Source organism: Acomys russatus, chromosome 26 (assembly GCF_903995435.1).
Source record: "Acomys russatus chromosome 26, mAcoRus1.1, whole genome shotgun sequence".
In the NCBI taxonomy this organism is placed as follows: domain Eukaryota; kingdom Metazoa; phylum Chordata; class Mammalia; order Rodentia; family Muridae; genus Acomys; species Acomys russatus.
Window position 1 is genome coordinate 41,419,992 of NC_067162.1, and position 16,427 is coordinate 41,436,418.

At 48.9% G+C, this 16,427-nt stretch overlaps 1 protein-coding gene across 2 annotated transcripts in view; it reads right to left on the minus strand.

Moving 5' to 3' along the window:
- Positions 1 to 16,427, minus strand: part of Pkd1l2 (polycystin 1 like 2) — a 90,290-nt gene that overhangs the window by 7,567 nt on the left and 66,296 nt on the right. For both annotated transcript variants that reach the window (XM_051168732.1, XM_051168731.1), the window contains exons 31-39: positions 15,497 to 15,725; positions 13,590 to 13,794; positions 11,937 to 12,030; positions 9,901 to 10,038; positions 7,612 to 7,797; positions 5,481 to 5,808; positions 4,276 to 4,409; positions 3,643 to 3,770; positions 1,701 to 1,861 (exon numbers count right to left, since the gene is read on the minus strand). In XM_051168732.1, coding sequence (XP_051024689.1) covers positions 1,701 to 1,861; positions 3,643 to 3,770; positions 4,276 to 4,409; positions 5,481 to 5,808; positions 7,612 to 7,797; positions 9,901 to 10,038; positions 11,937 to 12,030; positions 13,590 to 13,794; positions 15,497 to 15,725 — 1,603 coding nt within the window. The remainder of the gene's footprint in view (positions 1 to 1,700; positions 1,862 to 3,642; positions 3,771 to 4,275; positions 4,410 to 5,480; positions 5,809 to 7,611; positions 7,798 to 9,900; positions 10,039 to 11,936; positions 12,031 to 13,589; positions 13,795 to 15,496; positions 15,726 to 16,427) is intronic.

Consider the following 16,427-nt stretch of genomic DNA (forward strand, 5'->3'; position numbering starts at 1 on the left):
TACACACACACATAAAAAAATAAATAAATATAATTAGCAAAATAAAACACCCAATCTCCTCTTGTGTCACTGGATTGCTCAATATGTGGAAACAATAACAGTTCCCGGACCCTTATCTGAGAAGGCAATTAGTGCTAATTACAATATGCCTCTCAGCTTTGGCTACAACTTTTTTTCTTTAAATAAAACAGAGACAGTGTGGTTCACTGGTAAAATGCTTTTCTAGCATATGTGACGTATTGGGTTCAAGCCTTAGCATTGGAAAACAAAAACTAAAAGCCTTTGGTTAGTAGATTAATAAAAAACTATTAAATTCAATTAAGAGTTTCAAATGAAATCTTCACACTGAAGCTTAACTGCTCTTAGGTCTGCTGGGCTCAAGGCTCATTAGCAGAGCAATCACCTAGAATGAGCAAAGCTCTGGATTAAAGGGTTCGATCCTCAGCAGCACCATACAAAAAAGGGGGGACTAGAGAGATGGCTGAGCAGTTAAGAGTGCTGGCTGCTTTTCTAAAGGGCCTGAGTTTGGTTTGCAGCACCCACATTGTTCAGCTCGTAACCACTTGTAACTCTCCCTCGGGGGTGGGGGGGGTTCTGATGCCCTCTTCTGGCTTCTGCATGCACCCGCACACTCCTGGCAGGCACTCACACAGGCACAGACACATAAATAAGAGAGTCTTTAAAAGTAAATAAACAAAAGTGAACTAAGATTCAACGGGTTTCTGAAAACTGGGCAGATACCATTTTATGTTTTCTGGCATCCGCTGTAAAAGGGGAGATCTCTACAGAGGGTTCAAGACCCAAGACAATCATAAACTGGTCCATGTGGATGTCAAGAATGCAGCATGAGGGGAAGCGAGGAGGGAGTGTGTGTGTTGAAACCCTGCGGTCCATGATCTCACGCTCGACCTGCTACAAACTCTGCACTGTTCCTCTGAGCTCCCAGCCTTTGTTCTCCAGGCACTCAGCTCTTTCTGGAAGGGTCGGAGAGTCTGCACTTGGAGCTCCATGGGCCAGACAGTTTCTCTCTCAAGGACTCAACAGTGTCATTGTAGCAGAAAAACAGCCATAAGCAGCATGTGAGCAAAGAGGTGTGCCCATATAGTGATAAAACTTTATTTGTAGTGGAGCACGGAGGCACATGTCTGTAATCCCAGCACTAGGGAGTCGGAAGCAGGAGGCAGGAGCTCATGGTCATCTGCATAAGAGCAGATGCTCTTAACCACTGAATCTTCTTCTGGCCTTGTTACTGTATTTTGTATTAAAGAGTCCTCTCTACCCAGAAGTGGAAGAGCAAGAGAGGGTAATGGTGTGTGTGTGTGTGTGTGTGTGTGTGTGTGTGTGTGTGTGTGAGAGAGAGAGAGAGAGAGAGAGAGAGAGAGAGAGAGAGAGAGAGAGACTATGATCAAAGAATATTAAATGCATGTATGAAAATGCCACAATGAAACCATTATTATGTATTTATAGCACAAGTTTATAATTGGTATCAATTAATACATATTAATTTGAAAATAAGAAATGAAAGAATCCTCTCCAATTTCCTAAGTTCCAGGCACTGAGTGTGAATCTAAGGGCAGCTGCAGATATGCCCTGAGGACTGCCCTCCATTCACTTGGGCGAGCAGGGTTTCCAAAGCCTTTTTCTGATGGAGCCATAGGAAGGCAGGGGAGGGCCAGGGATGAAGAGAAGCCACTACATACTCGCCCCTGTGCTTCCGGTAATGCTGGAGGTCACGCTCTGCCAGAATAGCCCTCTTCACAAACACCACCAGGGCACTCCAGCTGGCCAGGATGATGGCCAGTTCCAGAAGATTCCACTTGCTGCAAAAGTAACCCCACTTCTGCTTCTTCATGAGCTTGCCCTGGAAAAGGATCCAGAGGTTCTGCTTAAGGCGATGGCAATGTCTGCCCCTTCGTGCCAAAGGCCTCCAGCAGGATGCTACCCTGGCCCCACATACATAGAATCCCTGGAGATCTCCTCAACCTGCTCCAACCCCTAAATCCAGCTACCAGGCTGTGGCTGTAAGTACAATAGCTAAGAGTGTATGCCTGTGCGTGTGTGTTCATGGGAATTGAACATGGGGTCCTAAGGATTCTAGGCAAGAAGTCTGCCCCCTTAGCCATCTTTTACTTTTTATCTTGAGGTAGACTCTTGTTAAGTTGCACAGCCAGGCACTGAACTTACTCTGTAGGCCAAGCTGCCCTTGCATTGATAATCCTCCTGACACCACCTCCCAAATTCTGGGATTACAGGTATGTGCTATATCCAGTTAGACGCCCTGCTCATGTTGCCTCATGGAAGATCAGGGTGAATGTCAGGTGACATACTCTGGGTTCAAATTCTGGACTTGGGGCCTGAGAGGGTAGCTCACTGGAAAACCACTTGTCTAGCATGCAGCTGTCCTTGGTTCCAGCTGACCTTGGTGAATAAGGTCTCTGGGCTTTTGTGCCTCCCTGAATGTCAGAGTCTAGAGGACCTTTCTCTTCTTAAGAAAGTACCTAGCATCCTTAGCATAGTGCCTGCTTCACAGGCAAGGACCAAACGTGTGTGTGTGTGTGTGTGTGTGTTTGTGTGTGTGTGTGTGTGTGTGTGTGATGTGCCATGCCTCAGTGCGTGTGTGGAAGGTCACCAGGCTCAGTAGCAAGTGTCCTTACCCACTTAGCCATCTCACAGCCCATCCTGACGTTAGAGAAGTTATTAGGCCAGGCACAGTGCCTCACACCTGTTATCCCAGGTGTTAGGAGGCTGAGATAAGAAGGCCGCAGCCAGCTGGATGGGGTGGCACACACCCTTAATCCCAGCAGAGGCAGGCATATCTCTGTGAGTTTGAGGCCAGCCCGGCCTACAAATCGAGTCTAGGACAGCCAGGACTGTTATACAGAGAGATCCTGTGCCAAAAAACAAAAAAAATGAAGGAGGAAGAGGAGGTGGGGGGTGGGGGTGGAGAAGGAAGGGGAAGAAGAAGAAAAAGAAGATTGCAGCCTATAGGATACACAGTAAGTTCCAGGATATCCCAAGCTACAGAGTGAGACACTGTCTCCAAAAACAGAGTGCATAAACAAACAAAAGGAAAAATCAATAAATTAATATGTCGTTGGTGTGCAGAGAATGTCCCGTTTACATATCCTGTTTACATTTTGGGGGGAAGGAGAACTCCTAACCCACTTCAGGTAAGGTTGTGGTATCTTTAAGCTTCCGTGGTGTGTCATGGCAGTGAAGGTGGTTAAGGGTACTAGGCCCATGGGTGAGGACAGAGATGCTAAAAACCCCACGTGCTAAGAACAGAGAGCCTTACCTATAGGGGCAGTCACTTCCACCTCCTATCATCCCTTCACCTAAGCCTTTTGGAAGGTTTCAAGTCAGAAGCCATAAGACCACTGCAGACCCACCTACCCCTAGGAAGGACCAAGCTTCAGGAGTCAGTTCCTGGGAAATCCCAGGCCTGGTCCTTCCTGCAGCAGCCAGTAATAGCCCTCAGTACCAACAGAAGGTCTGCCAAGCAAAAAAAACAAAAAACAAAAAACAAAACAAAACAAAACAAAACCAAACCCTTTCCCTCCTGCCTCAGGCCCCAGCTGGAGAGCTGGGAAGGCAAAAGGATGAGCCCACTTATCTCTCCCACTGAGCCCTCATCCCCCTCACCTGCACTACCATGTAGTAGAAGAGGAAGAGGAAGTAAATGAGTTCGGCTGCCACCACGAAGGGATGCCAGCCATCAGTGAAGGGGTACAGGCGCAGACTCTGCAGGGCCGCATGTGAGAAGAAGGTACCTGGGGAGAAAAGTGCCTACTGGAGTCCCGTCTTCTCACCAGACTCAGGTCACATGACTCCAGCCCCCTCTAGGTTGGTGAAGAGAAGATAAATGTCCTTGGGACAAGGAGATAAAGGGACAAAGTTCGGCATGGGATTAAGAAGGAACAGGAAGTAAGAAAGGCCATCCCAGCAGTGAGGGTGAGCATCCTGTGTGGAGCTCTGGTCTGAGCTGTATGAGTGCAGGTTGCATGGGTGCTGAATGTGCTTTCCACTGTGGGACTAAGAGACGGACAAGCTCCCTTCACACTCCACAGGATTCCCTTATGACAATGAAAGAGACCAGGTCAGAGTAAAGACGGAGAGTAGGCTAGGGTAGCACTCATGCCTTGCTTTGGGGGATCCAGGGATTCATGACCCATTGCAGGGTGAACCCAGACCCCCACCCCAACTTCCCTGGACCCCAGTCCCTGAGGCAGCAGGATCCATCCCAGGGTGAGGGTTTCCAGGAGAGACGCCACTCACCCAGGGCGCTGTTCTCCAGAGTGAGTGTGACAATGCAGAACAGGTTGACATTGGCGTTGTAGACAGTGAACTCCACAAACACTGCTCTGGTCAGGGTGTCCAACCAGCTGTTGTCAAAGAGGTACTGGAGGGTCCTGCAGAGGATGAGGGTGCTTGGGTATCTTCGTTTGGGATGCTCCCTGCCCGTGAACCCCTGGATGATACTAGGTCTTACTGCCTAAGCCTTCTCCTCTGCCCTGCTCTGCTCCTGGGCTACATGACTAGTTCTCAGGGGGCAGTCACTGTTTGCCAGCCACATGGTGTGTTGGCTTATGGTTTCCTGAATGTTATAACAGAGTTTCTCCAAGGGTCTCCGGTCAACATTTGTAGTATATTGTGAAAAGAGACTCTCAGGCTCTGTGTCAGATGCATCAGAAAAGCTGGGCCAGGGTGCAGGGATGTGTGTTTGGGTGTGCCCCATGCAGGGGAGTGGAATGCTTTTTTCAAGTCAAAGAGCCATAGTGTTAGAGGGAGGAGGAGCCTCATGAAGCAATGAGGGCAGGCAGTAGCGGCAGCTGTGGAGGCTTCTCTGGGATGGCACCTTACATGGGACCTGGTATAACCAAAACAGCAACATGTCCTGGGGTGGAGAGGGAGTTGAGTTCAAATCCTGACTGCCTCTTGGGCAAGATAATAACTTCTTTTTCTTTTTAAGATTTATTTATTTATTTTATGTAGAGTGCTCTACCCGTGTACACCTGAATGGCAGAAGGGGGAGTCAGATCCCAGTATAGTTGGTTGTGAGCCACCATGTGGTTGCTGGGAGTTGAAATCAGGACCTCTGATCTGGAAGAGCTCTTAACCACTGGGCCCTCTCTCCAGCCCTGATAAATAACAACAAAATAAAGGATATGCCTTTGTTTCCTCATTTACAATGGTGATAACATCAATGCCTCCAGATAGACCAAATGAAATTTATGTGTGTGCACATGTATATATACTTAGTAATTATAGCTTCAGAGAGGCTTGCCCCCCAAATCAGGGAGCATACTATTTCTAGGGGTCTGAAAAAGACAGCCTGAATGAGTCTTACTTTCCCTTCCTCTCCCACAGTGGCATGACTGAAGTCAGCCAGGCATTATCTTGAAGGCTGCATGCTCCAATCCTCCGTGCACGTGTGTATTCTAACAAATGACTTCACTGAGCTAGAATCAAGTCAGTCTTACCTTGAGGCACTCTGGCGATCAGTTCCCAAGGGGACCACATAGCCTCCTCCCCCATACACGGTAAGTTTGCCCCACATGGGATAACCCTGGCGTTGGCTCTGGCTCTGGTATTGCCACGCCCAAGGGAAGCCATTGCTGTTATTGTAGGTAGAGGCATTCCAGCTTTCCCCATAGTCGCCCAGGTCTTCAACATCCAGGGAGTACGGTGCATGGCATCCACCAAAAGAAGCCTGTAACTGCCGGGCCACAGAACAAGAGCTTTCCCGGACCCTCACTTGGCGAATGTGGGCACTGCCAACCAGCTTGGAGTTCCCGTCAGTGACAAAGCCTAAAGATGAGAACGCAGAGGGCAGGTGTGGCATGTGAAAGCATTCTAACACGTCCCACGCTCCCCAACCCGGAAGCGAATATGATCATAGGTGTATTTATTAGAGAGAGAGCCGAGGGCTGCATCCTGTTAGAACATGACCCTGCCCCTTTAAGACCCTGGTCACTCTTGAAAAGCCAGAGCCCTCAGCCTGAAGAGATTACACCTCCATGCAGCTCTCTCTAGGACAGACTTGAGAAGTTGTTCTGTGGTGTTTTATGTCCTAACCAGTACTTGGCTCCTCCGTGCTCTTTGTCAGGCGCGCTGCTCTGAACTAAATCATGTGACATAAAACTCTTCACCCACTAAAAGTTTATAAAAGTCTGATATGCCCTATGACCTGGGGATTGCCTTGCAGATTTCTCAGGAGACTCCTCAACTGCCCTGGGGACTCTCTTTGAAGGTACTCTCTGGCTTTCTCCTTTCCCCACCATTGTCTCCCTGATCTCATTCATATTCACCCTCTCATCCTGCCCATCTCTCCAACCGCCCCCCATCTCTCCTCGCCCCCACTGTGGCCTCTCTATGTAGCCCCTGGCTATCCTGGAACTCACAGAAATTCACCTGTCCCTGCCTCCCTAGTCTTGGGATTAAAGACATTTGCCACCATGCCTGGCCTAATTCTTATTCTTAATGAAGCTCCTCTCCAGCTTTTAAAAGGAAGTCTTTCTTGCCTTTAGAGCCTTACTGTGCTGCCTCTCCCATATGTTGTACCACTTCTGTCTAGTATTCTCCCTCTGTACTGAGGCCCATCATGGTCTTGAGGCCCTTCCTCCTAATAAACCTCACTGCGGAAGGCTGATGATGTGTCAGCTTCCTTTCCTGGACCAACCACTGCCACTCTACCATGAATACATTTAATACATTCCCTCCCTGCTTCTCTATCTTGGACACTACATCCTCTCTGTAAGTTCTCTTTGGGGACAATATCCACCACCCTGTCAGATGTCTAAAGAACCATCTGTGGCCTTCTCCCCAAGCCTCACTTTCTTTTTTTGTTTGATTGTTTTTGTTTTTCGAGACAGGGTCTCTCTGTGTAGCCTTGGCTGTCCTGGACTCACTTTGTAGATCAGTCTGGCCTTGAACTCACAGCGATCCGCCTGCCTCTGCCTCCCGAGTGCTGGGATTAAAGGTGTGCGCCACCATGCCCAGCTAAGCCTCACTTTCTAACAGCCACCACATCCTGAGAATACTTCTTCTATCCCCTCTCTCCTGTGTCCCTCAGTCAGTCCCCATCATCTCTCTCTAGCATCCTGACTCAAAAACCCTTCACTCCAACCTCCACAGACTTCCAGAGTGATGTTTCTTGCACCACACATTTGTGTTGCTTCCTTGTGTAGAAACTTCCATGGTGCCTCCACTCCAAGAAGATAAATGTGATCACTAGCACTCCTTCATAACCTCGTCTCCTTGTATCTTGCTTGCACACAACTTTACATTCACCACTCACGCAGACACTCCATAATAGTCACACTCAATGTGTTGCAGTTGTGTGGACTTCGCCATTATGGTGTCCTGGCTTGGCCAGTCTCATGTCCTTTCTACGCCTGTACACTGTTTTTGCCTAGTCAGTCTAGGCTTTGATCTCTCTCATGAAAGATGATCATCAGTTCCTATCAGCCTTCTGATAACCTGTCAAAGCTTGTGGTCATGCAGCTTTTGTGTTTTTATGCTGCCCAGTGACTTTAGCTGTTCCCACACAGTTACATGCACAAGTCGGGGCAGGGTGGGAGAGGACACGCTGTCTCAGGGTGAGAGGAGTACCTGGGTGATGACCATATAAGTTCTTCACAAGAGTGGTGTTGGCCCATTCGAAGAACTCTCTGAAGCCCAGAACAGCTGAAAAGCCTTGAGTGAAGCTGTGTTCCAGGTGTCTGTTGAGGTGGTAAGCACTGGGGTCCCTTTGCCCATAGGCCACCAGCAGCAGCATCCACAGGAAGCCCAGGTAAGCTGGAAAAGATACACAGCCTGGTCAGGCAGGTCCTTGACTCCCACCAAGTCCAAGGAGGGAAAAGAGAGTACATGACGCAGACCGGTGGGGTGGGGGGGGGGGGATGTGCAGCGCAGGCCCTGCCAGTCTGGCAACAGACCCAGCAGAGAAGAGGGTGGTGTACAGACGGGGGGGTGTTCCTGGACAGACAGGGGGGCCTGTACAGATGAGGGGGGTCCTGTACAGACCGGGGGGTTCTGTTGCTTCCTCTCCACATGTCGCTTTGAATGCTTCAGCCTCCTCTGTAGATTATACCTCATCATTCAGATAGGAATTTTAAGACCTGGGAGGATCAGCTAATGTTTACAATGCATTTAGAACAAGACCCAACCACCAGGCCTTGTGCTCTGTGTTTCTTTTGAGACAGGGGTCTCAGGTCCCAGGCTGGCATTGAACCTGGCCATAAATTCCTGATCTTCCCCAGTGTTGGGATTACAGGTTTGAGCCGCCATGCTTGGCTTTTTTTTTTTTTTTTTACACTTCTATTTATTAGTCTTGTGTGCAAGGGAGTATGACCCTGCATCTGCCGCAGCCTGTGTGTAGATCAGAGGTTAGAGTGCAGAAGCCCCTTCCCTCTTTCTACTGTGGGTTTTATGGAGTGGACTCGGGTCATCAGGCTTAAGCAAGTTGCCTAACTCGCTCTTCTGCTGGGGATTGACCACAGAGCCTATGCTTGCTAAGTGAGCACTCTCCCACTACGCCAAACCCCAGAGCCACTAAAGCTGCTTTTTCCTTTTCTTTATGTGTGGGCCATGCAAGCACATATGTGTGCCCCGAGTGCACATATGTGGGGCCAGACCCAAGGATGATGTTAGTGACCTGTTCTAGCACTCTCCACCTTTTCCCCTTGAGACAAGGTCTGGCATTGAACCCAGAAGAAGGCTGGCAGCCAGCAAGCACCAGTGATCCTCTATCCCCCCTACAGCTCTAGGGCTGCAGGTACATGCAACCACATCTGGTTTTTTATGTGGGTGCTGGGAATCCAAACTCAGGGCCTCTTATTTGCGAAGTAGACACTCTTACCTACCGAGCCCTCTCCAGACCCCTATAAGTGTTCTTAAACAGTATTGTCCTGTTCCGTTGCTGATAGTGCCCATATGGTCCCTGTGCTCACCGTGCTCGCCTGCTTACTGGAGACAGGTTGGGAGTGTTGGAAGGCTGGAAGGGCCCCGTTATGTGAAAAGATTTAGATTAGAAAAATCACAAGTAAAAAAAGAAAGAAAGAAAGAAAGAAAGAAAGAAAGAAAGAAAAAAAGAAAGAAAGAAAAATCACAAGTAACAATACAACCAGGGTGCAGGTTCCTACTGAGCCAGGCCTTTCAGGTTTAGGCTTGGGATCTGCACCATGAGGCACCATTACTACCCAGGCCTCTGCTGGGCCTGGAAGAATACCAATGATGATAATGCATAGGACAATTTGGGGTGGGGGTGGGGTGGGGTGGGGTGTTTCCCAATCTCCCCAAGGTCTCCATTAGAACTGAACCACTGACCCCATTTCTTGGCTTCTTTCTCTCTTTGCTGCACTTTTCTCCCGACCTACCTTCCTGGGATCACCTTGCCAGTGACCCATAACCACCCAGATCTGCTTTGGGGGGAGCCAGGCAGACAAACACTAAGGTTTGAAAGCTCCTGGCCCGAGCAATGGGGAGATGGGGTCCTCTCTAAAGATAAACTCCTGGGATAAGAATTTAAAAAAAAAAAAAATAGGGAGAAATAGCCAGAAGGAAATGTGGGAAGAAGGATGAACACATTCCAGGAAGGTGAGATAACAGAACAGATCAAAAGGCCCTGGGCACAACAGAAGCCCCCAGATCCCAGAAGCTGTAGCAAAAACCAGTACTGAACTTGACACTGGGAGCCAGGAGAGGGGACCCATGGTGGTAGAGCCATAATAGTGAGCTTAGATTTATCCCAAGAGCTTGAAGGATTTCAAGCAGAAAGAAGTCTGGATGAACGGCCATCTAGAGAAACTGAGGCCTAGAGGCAGCGAGGGGCTCATCAAAGGATGCTTGGTGTGTCTGCTCCAGGGTGTGCTAGGAACCCAGACACCGGAGGCTGCCCACCCAGGATTTCTCTGATGAGAGAGAATGCTTTCTGCTCCTTGAGACGAGTGCTTCTCATCTTCTCAATGGCGGTGGTGAGCGGAGGCTGGTAAGCATCCTTGCTGCTACGTCTTCGTGTTCGGTACAAGGCACAGGGGCCTGTGGACACAAGGACAGGGAAACCACGTGTTATTACCAGCCATTCTGACAGGTGTGTGATGATCCATCCGTCTTTGTGCTCATGCCCTCCTGCCTACTCTGTCCCCAGCATTTGTCATCTACTTCCTTCCTGCTCTCACATTTCCACCTGGGCCTGATACCTGGGGTCTCCAGGGCAACACTAGGGAACTCTGTGAAAGGACAAGGCAGAGAAGGCTTCTCTCCTTTCTCTCATATTTTAAACCCCCAGAAATCCCAGCATTACCCCAGACCTTCCAAGTCCCAGCATGCCTTGCTCCCCAACCCTTTCCATTAGCCATCTCCTTCAATACAATTCCCTGAGCTCCGGACACACCATTAGTGATTGCTATAGAATGCCAGTTCCATCTCATTCTTTGCAGGCATCTAGGGCCCAAGTCTTTCCTTCCCTTATCCTTCTGGGGATGGCTAGGGAAGCCTGCAGGGTCTTATTCCTCTGCACCTTGTCCTCATCAGACTTCCTTAGGTGTTTGCTTATGCATTAACATGCTTTAATGTCACCTCCCAACACGGTCTATGCCAGCAAGGGTTGTGACCCATCGCATTCAGCTGGTACCACATTGCCCAGGGTTACGGTTGGGGTCGGAGAAAGACTCCAAATGAACAAAAGGGACCCTTCTGGGGGGAGGAAGTGTTTTACATCTCAATCACAGAGATGGCGGTTATATAACCCTCTAAATTTAACAGAATCAGTGAATTACATCCAATAGTGAGTGAATTTTATGTCATTTATGCTCTGAAGCCATTGGTGCCTGAAACACAGCCAGCTGTCCTTGAGGAATTGCCAAAGGAGGAACTGGATGAGAATGTGATCAGCCTGGAAGCTGACATCTCTTTAGAGAGAAATTGCAATTACTCTTTCGTTGAGAAACGGGAATGTGTATGTATGTATATATATATAAATATATAAAGTTAAAACTCTATCCTGGAATGGAAAATTCCAGCCTGGGACAGGGTGAACCTCTACGTGTACTAGGGCACTGGTCCTGCTTTATTTTTCCTGGGGTCAAGGCCAGCTATTGATCCTGTTTTGTTTGTTCATCTGTCTGAGGAGAGCTCTTCTCAAGGTCCTTTGAGAGCTTCATTGGGAAGAGGGGACTGAGCAGCGGCCCCTAACGTCAGGGTTCAGGATAGTTGCTTCCATAAACCTTTATTTACCAAACCCAACAGGGACAGTTTGGACCCTTGGTTATAGACTGCAGACTTTTTTTTTTTTTTTTTTTTTTTTTTTTTTTTTTGTCCCGGAAGTCTAATGTACAGCCACTTTTTGCAGCCTGCCTGTGAGCTAATGGAATGCTTTGTTTCCATCTGCAATCTCAGGGGCCCACGTCTTGGTAAGGAACACAGTGTGGCTCTGAGAAGGCCTAACTTGGGCTTGCCCTCTGTTCTGTCCCCGGTGGTACACACCTGGAGTTGGTGATGGGGGTGATATCTGAAGTGCAGTCATTCTCAGTTATATACGGAGCTCAAGGACAGTCAAGGCTATGTAACATTCTATGTCTAAAAAGAAAAATATAGCCTGCCTGACCACTAAGGACATAACCCTGGCTAGAGGGTCCTAACGAGCCCTGCCAGATCCCCAAGGGCACACCCCTGGCTAAACGGTTATGCTGGGTTAACGGAAAGAAAGTATGGAAGGGAAGGAATAAGGCTCCTCAAAGGACAAGCAAGAATGTCTCTTTCTGACTATTCTGGGATGCCTGATGAATCCTGTGTGAAGGCTGCTGGGAGATAAGTTCTAGGGAGTGCCCAAGGCCCAGAATACCTTACAGATCTGTCCTTTGCAGGCCTACTTAGCCTTGCCAGACCACTGGGTGGTCAGGCCTCTTTTCTCCACACACTGGGACCCTCCCTGTTACCTGGGCCAGACAGATGTCCTGGCAATGGGGGTAAGATCTCTTCATCATCCTCTCTCTTCAAGACCAGCGCAAAGAAAGCAGCAAAGCCCAGCACCTGGAAATAATCCTGTGTGAGCTCAAGGCTGCAGGAAACTCTCTCAAGCCCTGAGAGATGGGACCTGCCATCCCCACAGAAGGAGGTCATTAAGGCTACCACCAATCCAAAAGGCTGACATATCGTTAAACTCCCAGAGCTTCCCATTTGCTGCCCAGAGCGTCTCTCACTTCTAACTCTGAAGAAGTACTGCCTCGGGGCTGGAGAGATGGCTCAGAAGGTCCTGAGTTCAAACTCCAGCAACCACATGGTGGCTCATAACCATCTCTAATGAGGTGTGGTGCCCTCTTCTAGCCTGTAGGTGAACATGCAGGCAGAGTACTGTATATAAAATAATATAATCAATCTTTAAAAAAAAAATAATTATTGCCTCTACCTCACCCTATCCCAACACCCCTGCACCAGCAGCTACAGCCTACCACCTGTGTCTGCTATGCTCAACCAAGGGGGGGTCCTGTAGTTTGGTTAGGAACACTCAGGGCACACCTCTGCTCTTACCAGTCTTCCAGCCTTGCCTGATGGAATTGTCACAGAAGCTTTTGAGTCTTATTACAAAGACCATTCAGGACTGGGGAGGTAGCTGGGTGGGCCGAGTGCTTACCTAGCATGCACAGAGCCCTGGTTTGATCTCCAGCAACATTAACGGAGCATCTATATTAACAGAGCGTGATGGCACACACCTGGAATCCCAGCGGCAGGGAGGCAGAGGCAGGCAAATCAGAAGTGTGAGGCCAGCCGCAGCTAAATAGTCTGTGGCCACTTTGGGCTACATGCCCTTATCTTCCATAAATACATACATATAATTCAGCAAGTCAGAGGGTAGACAGAGGAGAGATTTGAGATGTCCTACAGGAGTAAAACTTCCAGTAGCTGGGTATGGTGGTGGTGCATATCTAGTTTCATTCAGCACTTGGGTAGCTGAGGCAGGAGGATTGCCCTCAATTCAAAGCAAGCCTGGGCTACACACTGAGTGCCCTGCTAGCAGGGACCGCATGGGAAGACCCTGTCTCAAAGCCAAACAAAACCAAGTACCCAAGCATGAGTATTGAGTCCCTTAATGGTCACTTTCCTCTTACGATTTCCCCAGTCCCATGGTGACTGGCAACTGCCTGGCTCCTTCCAGAGGCGGATCTGTCCCTGCTCCCAAAGTTCCAAGCCTGGCTTAGTTTCCAAGGCTAATATGCTCATAATTTTTATAATCAGGAATAGGAGCAAGTTTCTGAAGGGAGCAGTCCTTTCAATGGGTTGTAGAGAGATGTCTATGAGTTTTTGGTGAGAGTGCTGGGCATTGGACCCAGGACCTCGTGATTAGGATGATGGTGATTATGAACTGTTAGCTCTGGTATAACACTGGACTGAGGGACAAGTCTTTTGGGGGCTATTATGGTTCTATCTCTGTTATCTCTGCTCTGGGGCCAGCAGAGAGGTTGCAGCTCATGCGTTTGTTAAATGAATATTAAAAAATAATAGCTATGCTTGAAAAAGAACTGATCACAAGAGGGTAAAGGTAGGTATAAGGGACATGGGCAGACACTTTGAAGGGGGGGGGGGGTTCTGACCTTCAGGGGTTGGGTGACGAACACACTCTCCACAAAGGAGACAGCCATGGAGATGAGCCACTTGAAGGAGCTGGCCCTACCATAGTGCAGGCCATACAGCATGGTGAAGAAGGCTGCCACCCCACTGGTGGCTGCCACCAGGAGCCAGCCCACTAGGACACACCACCAGGGCAGGCCACGGGGGGTCTTGCTGGCCTGAGGAGTGCTGCAAAAGAGGATAGACTGACACAGTCAGGGTGGCAACCGAAGACCTGCACTCAAGTCCCATTCTGGCCTCATCCTCCAAATACCCTTGGGTAAGCTGCTCTGACCTCTGAGAGCCTGTTTCTCCTCTGTACTTTGTACCTGCCTGAAAGTGCTGCTCTGTATTTGTCCAGCGCTGGCTAGGTGACAGTCCCTGAAACAGCTGTTCTATAGGCTGTCATTTGTCCAGTGCTGCCTAGGGGGCAGTCCCTAACAGCAAGCCCAGAAGCCTACTTAAAAAAAATTTTTTTTTAAATCTTTTATTATAAAAGAGTCTCATCATACAAAAGGCATCAAGCCAGTAACCCCACAGCACTTACCGGCCTTGGGAGGCAGAGGCAGGTGGAGTATCTCTATAAATTTGAGGGCAACCTGGTCCACATAGTGAGTTCCAGGACAGCCAGGCTTATATAGAGAGACCTTCTTTCAAAACAACAAGAAAAAGGGAATATAGGCACTGCAGAGATGACTCAGCGGTTAAGAGCCCTGGCTGTTCTTTCAGAGGACCTGGGTTCCGGGTTCTAATCAGCACCAGATGGCAGCTCACAACTGTATATAACCCCAAAGCCCTCTTTTGGCCTCTGCAGGCACATAAGTTGGGGGCACAGATATTAATGCCAGGCAAAAGCAAAACAAACAAAAAAACAACAACAAAAACAAACAAAACAAAGCACTGGCTAGTTTTACGCCAGCTACACAGCTAGCGTCCTCCGAGAGGGAGCCTCAATTCAGAAAAGGTCTCCATAAGATCAGGCTGTAGGCAAGCCTGGAGGACATTTTCTTAATTAGTGATTGACAGGGGCGGGCCCAGCCCATTGTAGTAGGACCATGCCTGTGCTGTGGTCCTGGGTTCTATAAGAAAGCAGATTGACCATGGCATGAGGGACAAGCCAGTAAGCGGCACCCTTTCATGGCTTCTGCATCAGCTCCTGCCTCCAGGTGCCTGCCCTGTTGGAGTTCCTGTCCTGACTTCCCCCAGTGATGAACAGCAAAGTGAAAGTGCCAGCTGGATAAACCCTTCTTTCACTAGCTTGCTTTTGGGCACGGTGTTTTATCGCAGCAACAGTAACCTTAACTAAAACACCCAGGTTGGCCTTGAACTTGCCATGTAGCTCAAGCCGTCTGCATGTGTGATCTTCCTGCTTCAGTATCCCTAGCATGTGGGGCGATAGAATTGTGCGTCAGGCCTGGCACATTTACTTCTGTCATCAAATAACCTGTCCTCAAAGTTTACTGATTATTTTCATGAACACTTGCAGAGAGACTCCCTGGCATGGATAAGGGTAAGGCTTATTCCCCAGCATTATAATAAACAAACAAACAAACAAACAAACAATCAAATAAATAGAAGAAAATATCCTTTAAGTTTGAGTCAGGAGTGCTACATGTCTGAGAGACTGGGACACTGCTCCAACACTGCAGACTGCAGAAGAGCTGACACGAATATGGCCACAAACTGCAGAGCTCTGTGCAAAAAGCTGAGTATCTTCCAGAAAGTAACCCTGTCCTTTTAAGGCCTGTTGGCTTTGAGGGTACTCAAAGAAACCCTGAGTCCCTTCTGCCTGCATGGTCTGGGTGGACATCTTTTCAAGGCTGGTCAAGGTGCCCGGGCCTGTAGCCCCAGGCTGGAGAGGGAAGGGGTGTCCATTCAGGAAGTAGATCACCTGGAATGTGCTAGTGCTGGGCTGCCAGGCTGTCCCCAGAGGTGGCCCTTCAGGACATGTAGCTGCCTGAGGGCCTGGGCATGGCTGTGGCGATGCAGGAAGCCTTGGGGCCCCACCAGCCGTAGCTCCCTCTCCACGTGCTCCAGTTGAAGGTAGAGACACTGCCCGTAGATGCTGTCCTTCCAAAGGCCACTCACCACCAGCTTGGACTTGGGGTGCCATGTGCTCTCTGGGAGACAGAGGGGAGAGTGACCAGAGGGTGATGAGTGACAATGAACTGGCTACAATAAAAACAACCATAGCTGCAGCCTTGAGGTCACAGGCTGCATGCCAGGTGTAGGAAATCTGCAGTGCAGAGGCTGGCCTCGAACACCCAGCTAGGGTATCAGTGTTTTTCTTTTCACTTTTTATCAGGGACAGTTTGAAAATGTCCTTACTTATGAAGAGAAGGGCACACTTTCCCTCAACCCCTGCTTCAGCGTCGACTAACTTTAAGTGATCATTGTTTGGGCATTTCCCTCGGGTGGTTTTTTGTTTGTTTGTTTTGTTTTTTTTAAACATTTTATTTATTTATTTTATGTATGAGTGCTCTATCTGCATGTGCACCTGCATGCCAGAAGAGGGTATCAGATCCTGAATAGATGGTTATGAGCTACCGTGTGGCTGCTGGGGATTGAACTCAGAACTTCTAGAAGAGCTAACAGTGCTCTTACTACCCTGCCCAAGTCTTTGTTTTTTAAATTACATTTATTTACCTATTGTCTCTGTCTCTGTCTCTCTGTCTCTCTCTCTGTGTGTGTGTGTGTGTGTGTGTGTGTGTGTCTGCATATGTGCGTGTCTGTGTGCCCACACTTGTGCCACAGCACTCATGTGGAGGTCAGAGAACAACTTTCAGGAGTAGTTTCCTCCTCCACCATGTGGGTCCTGGGGC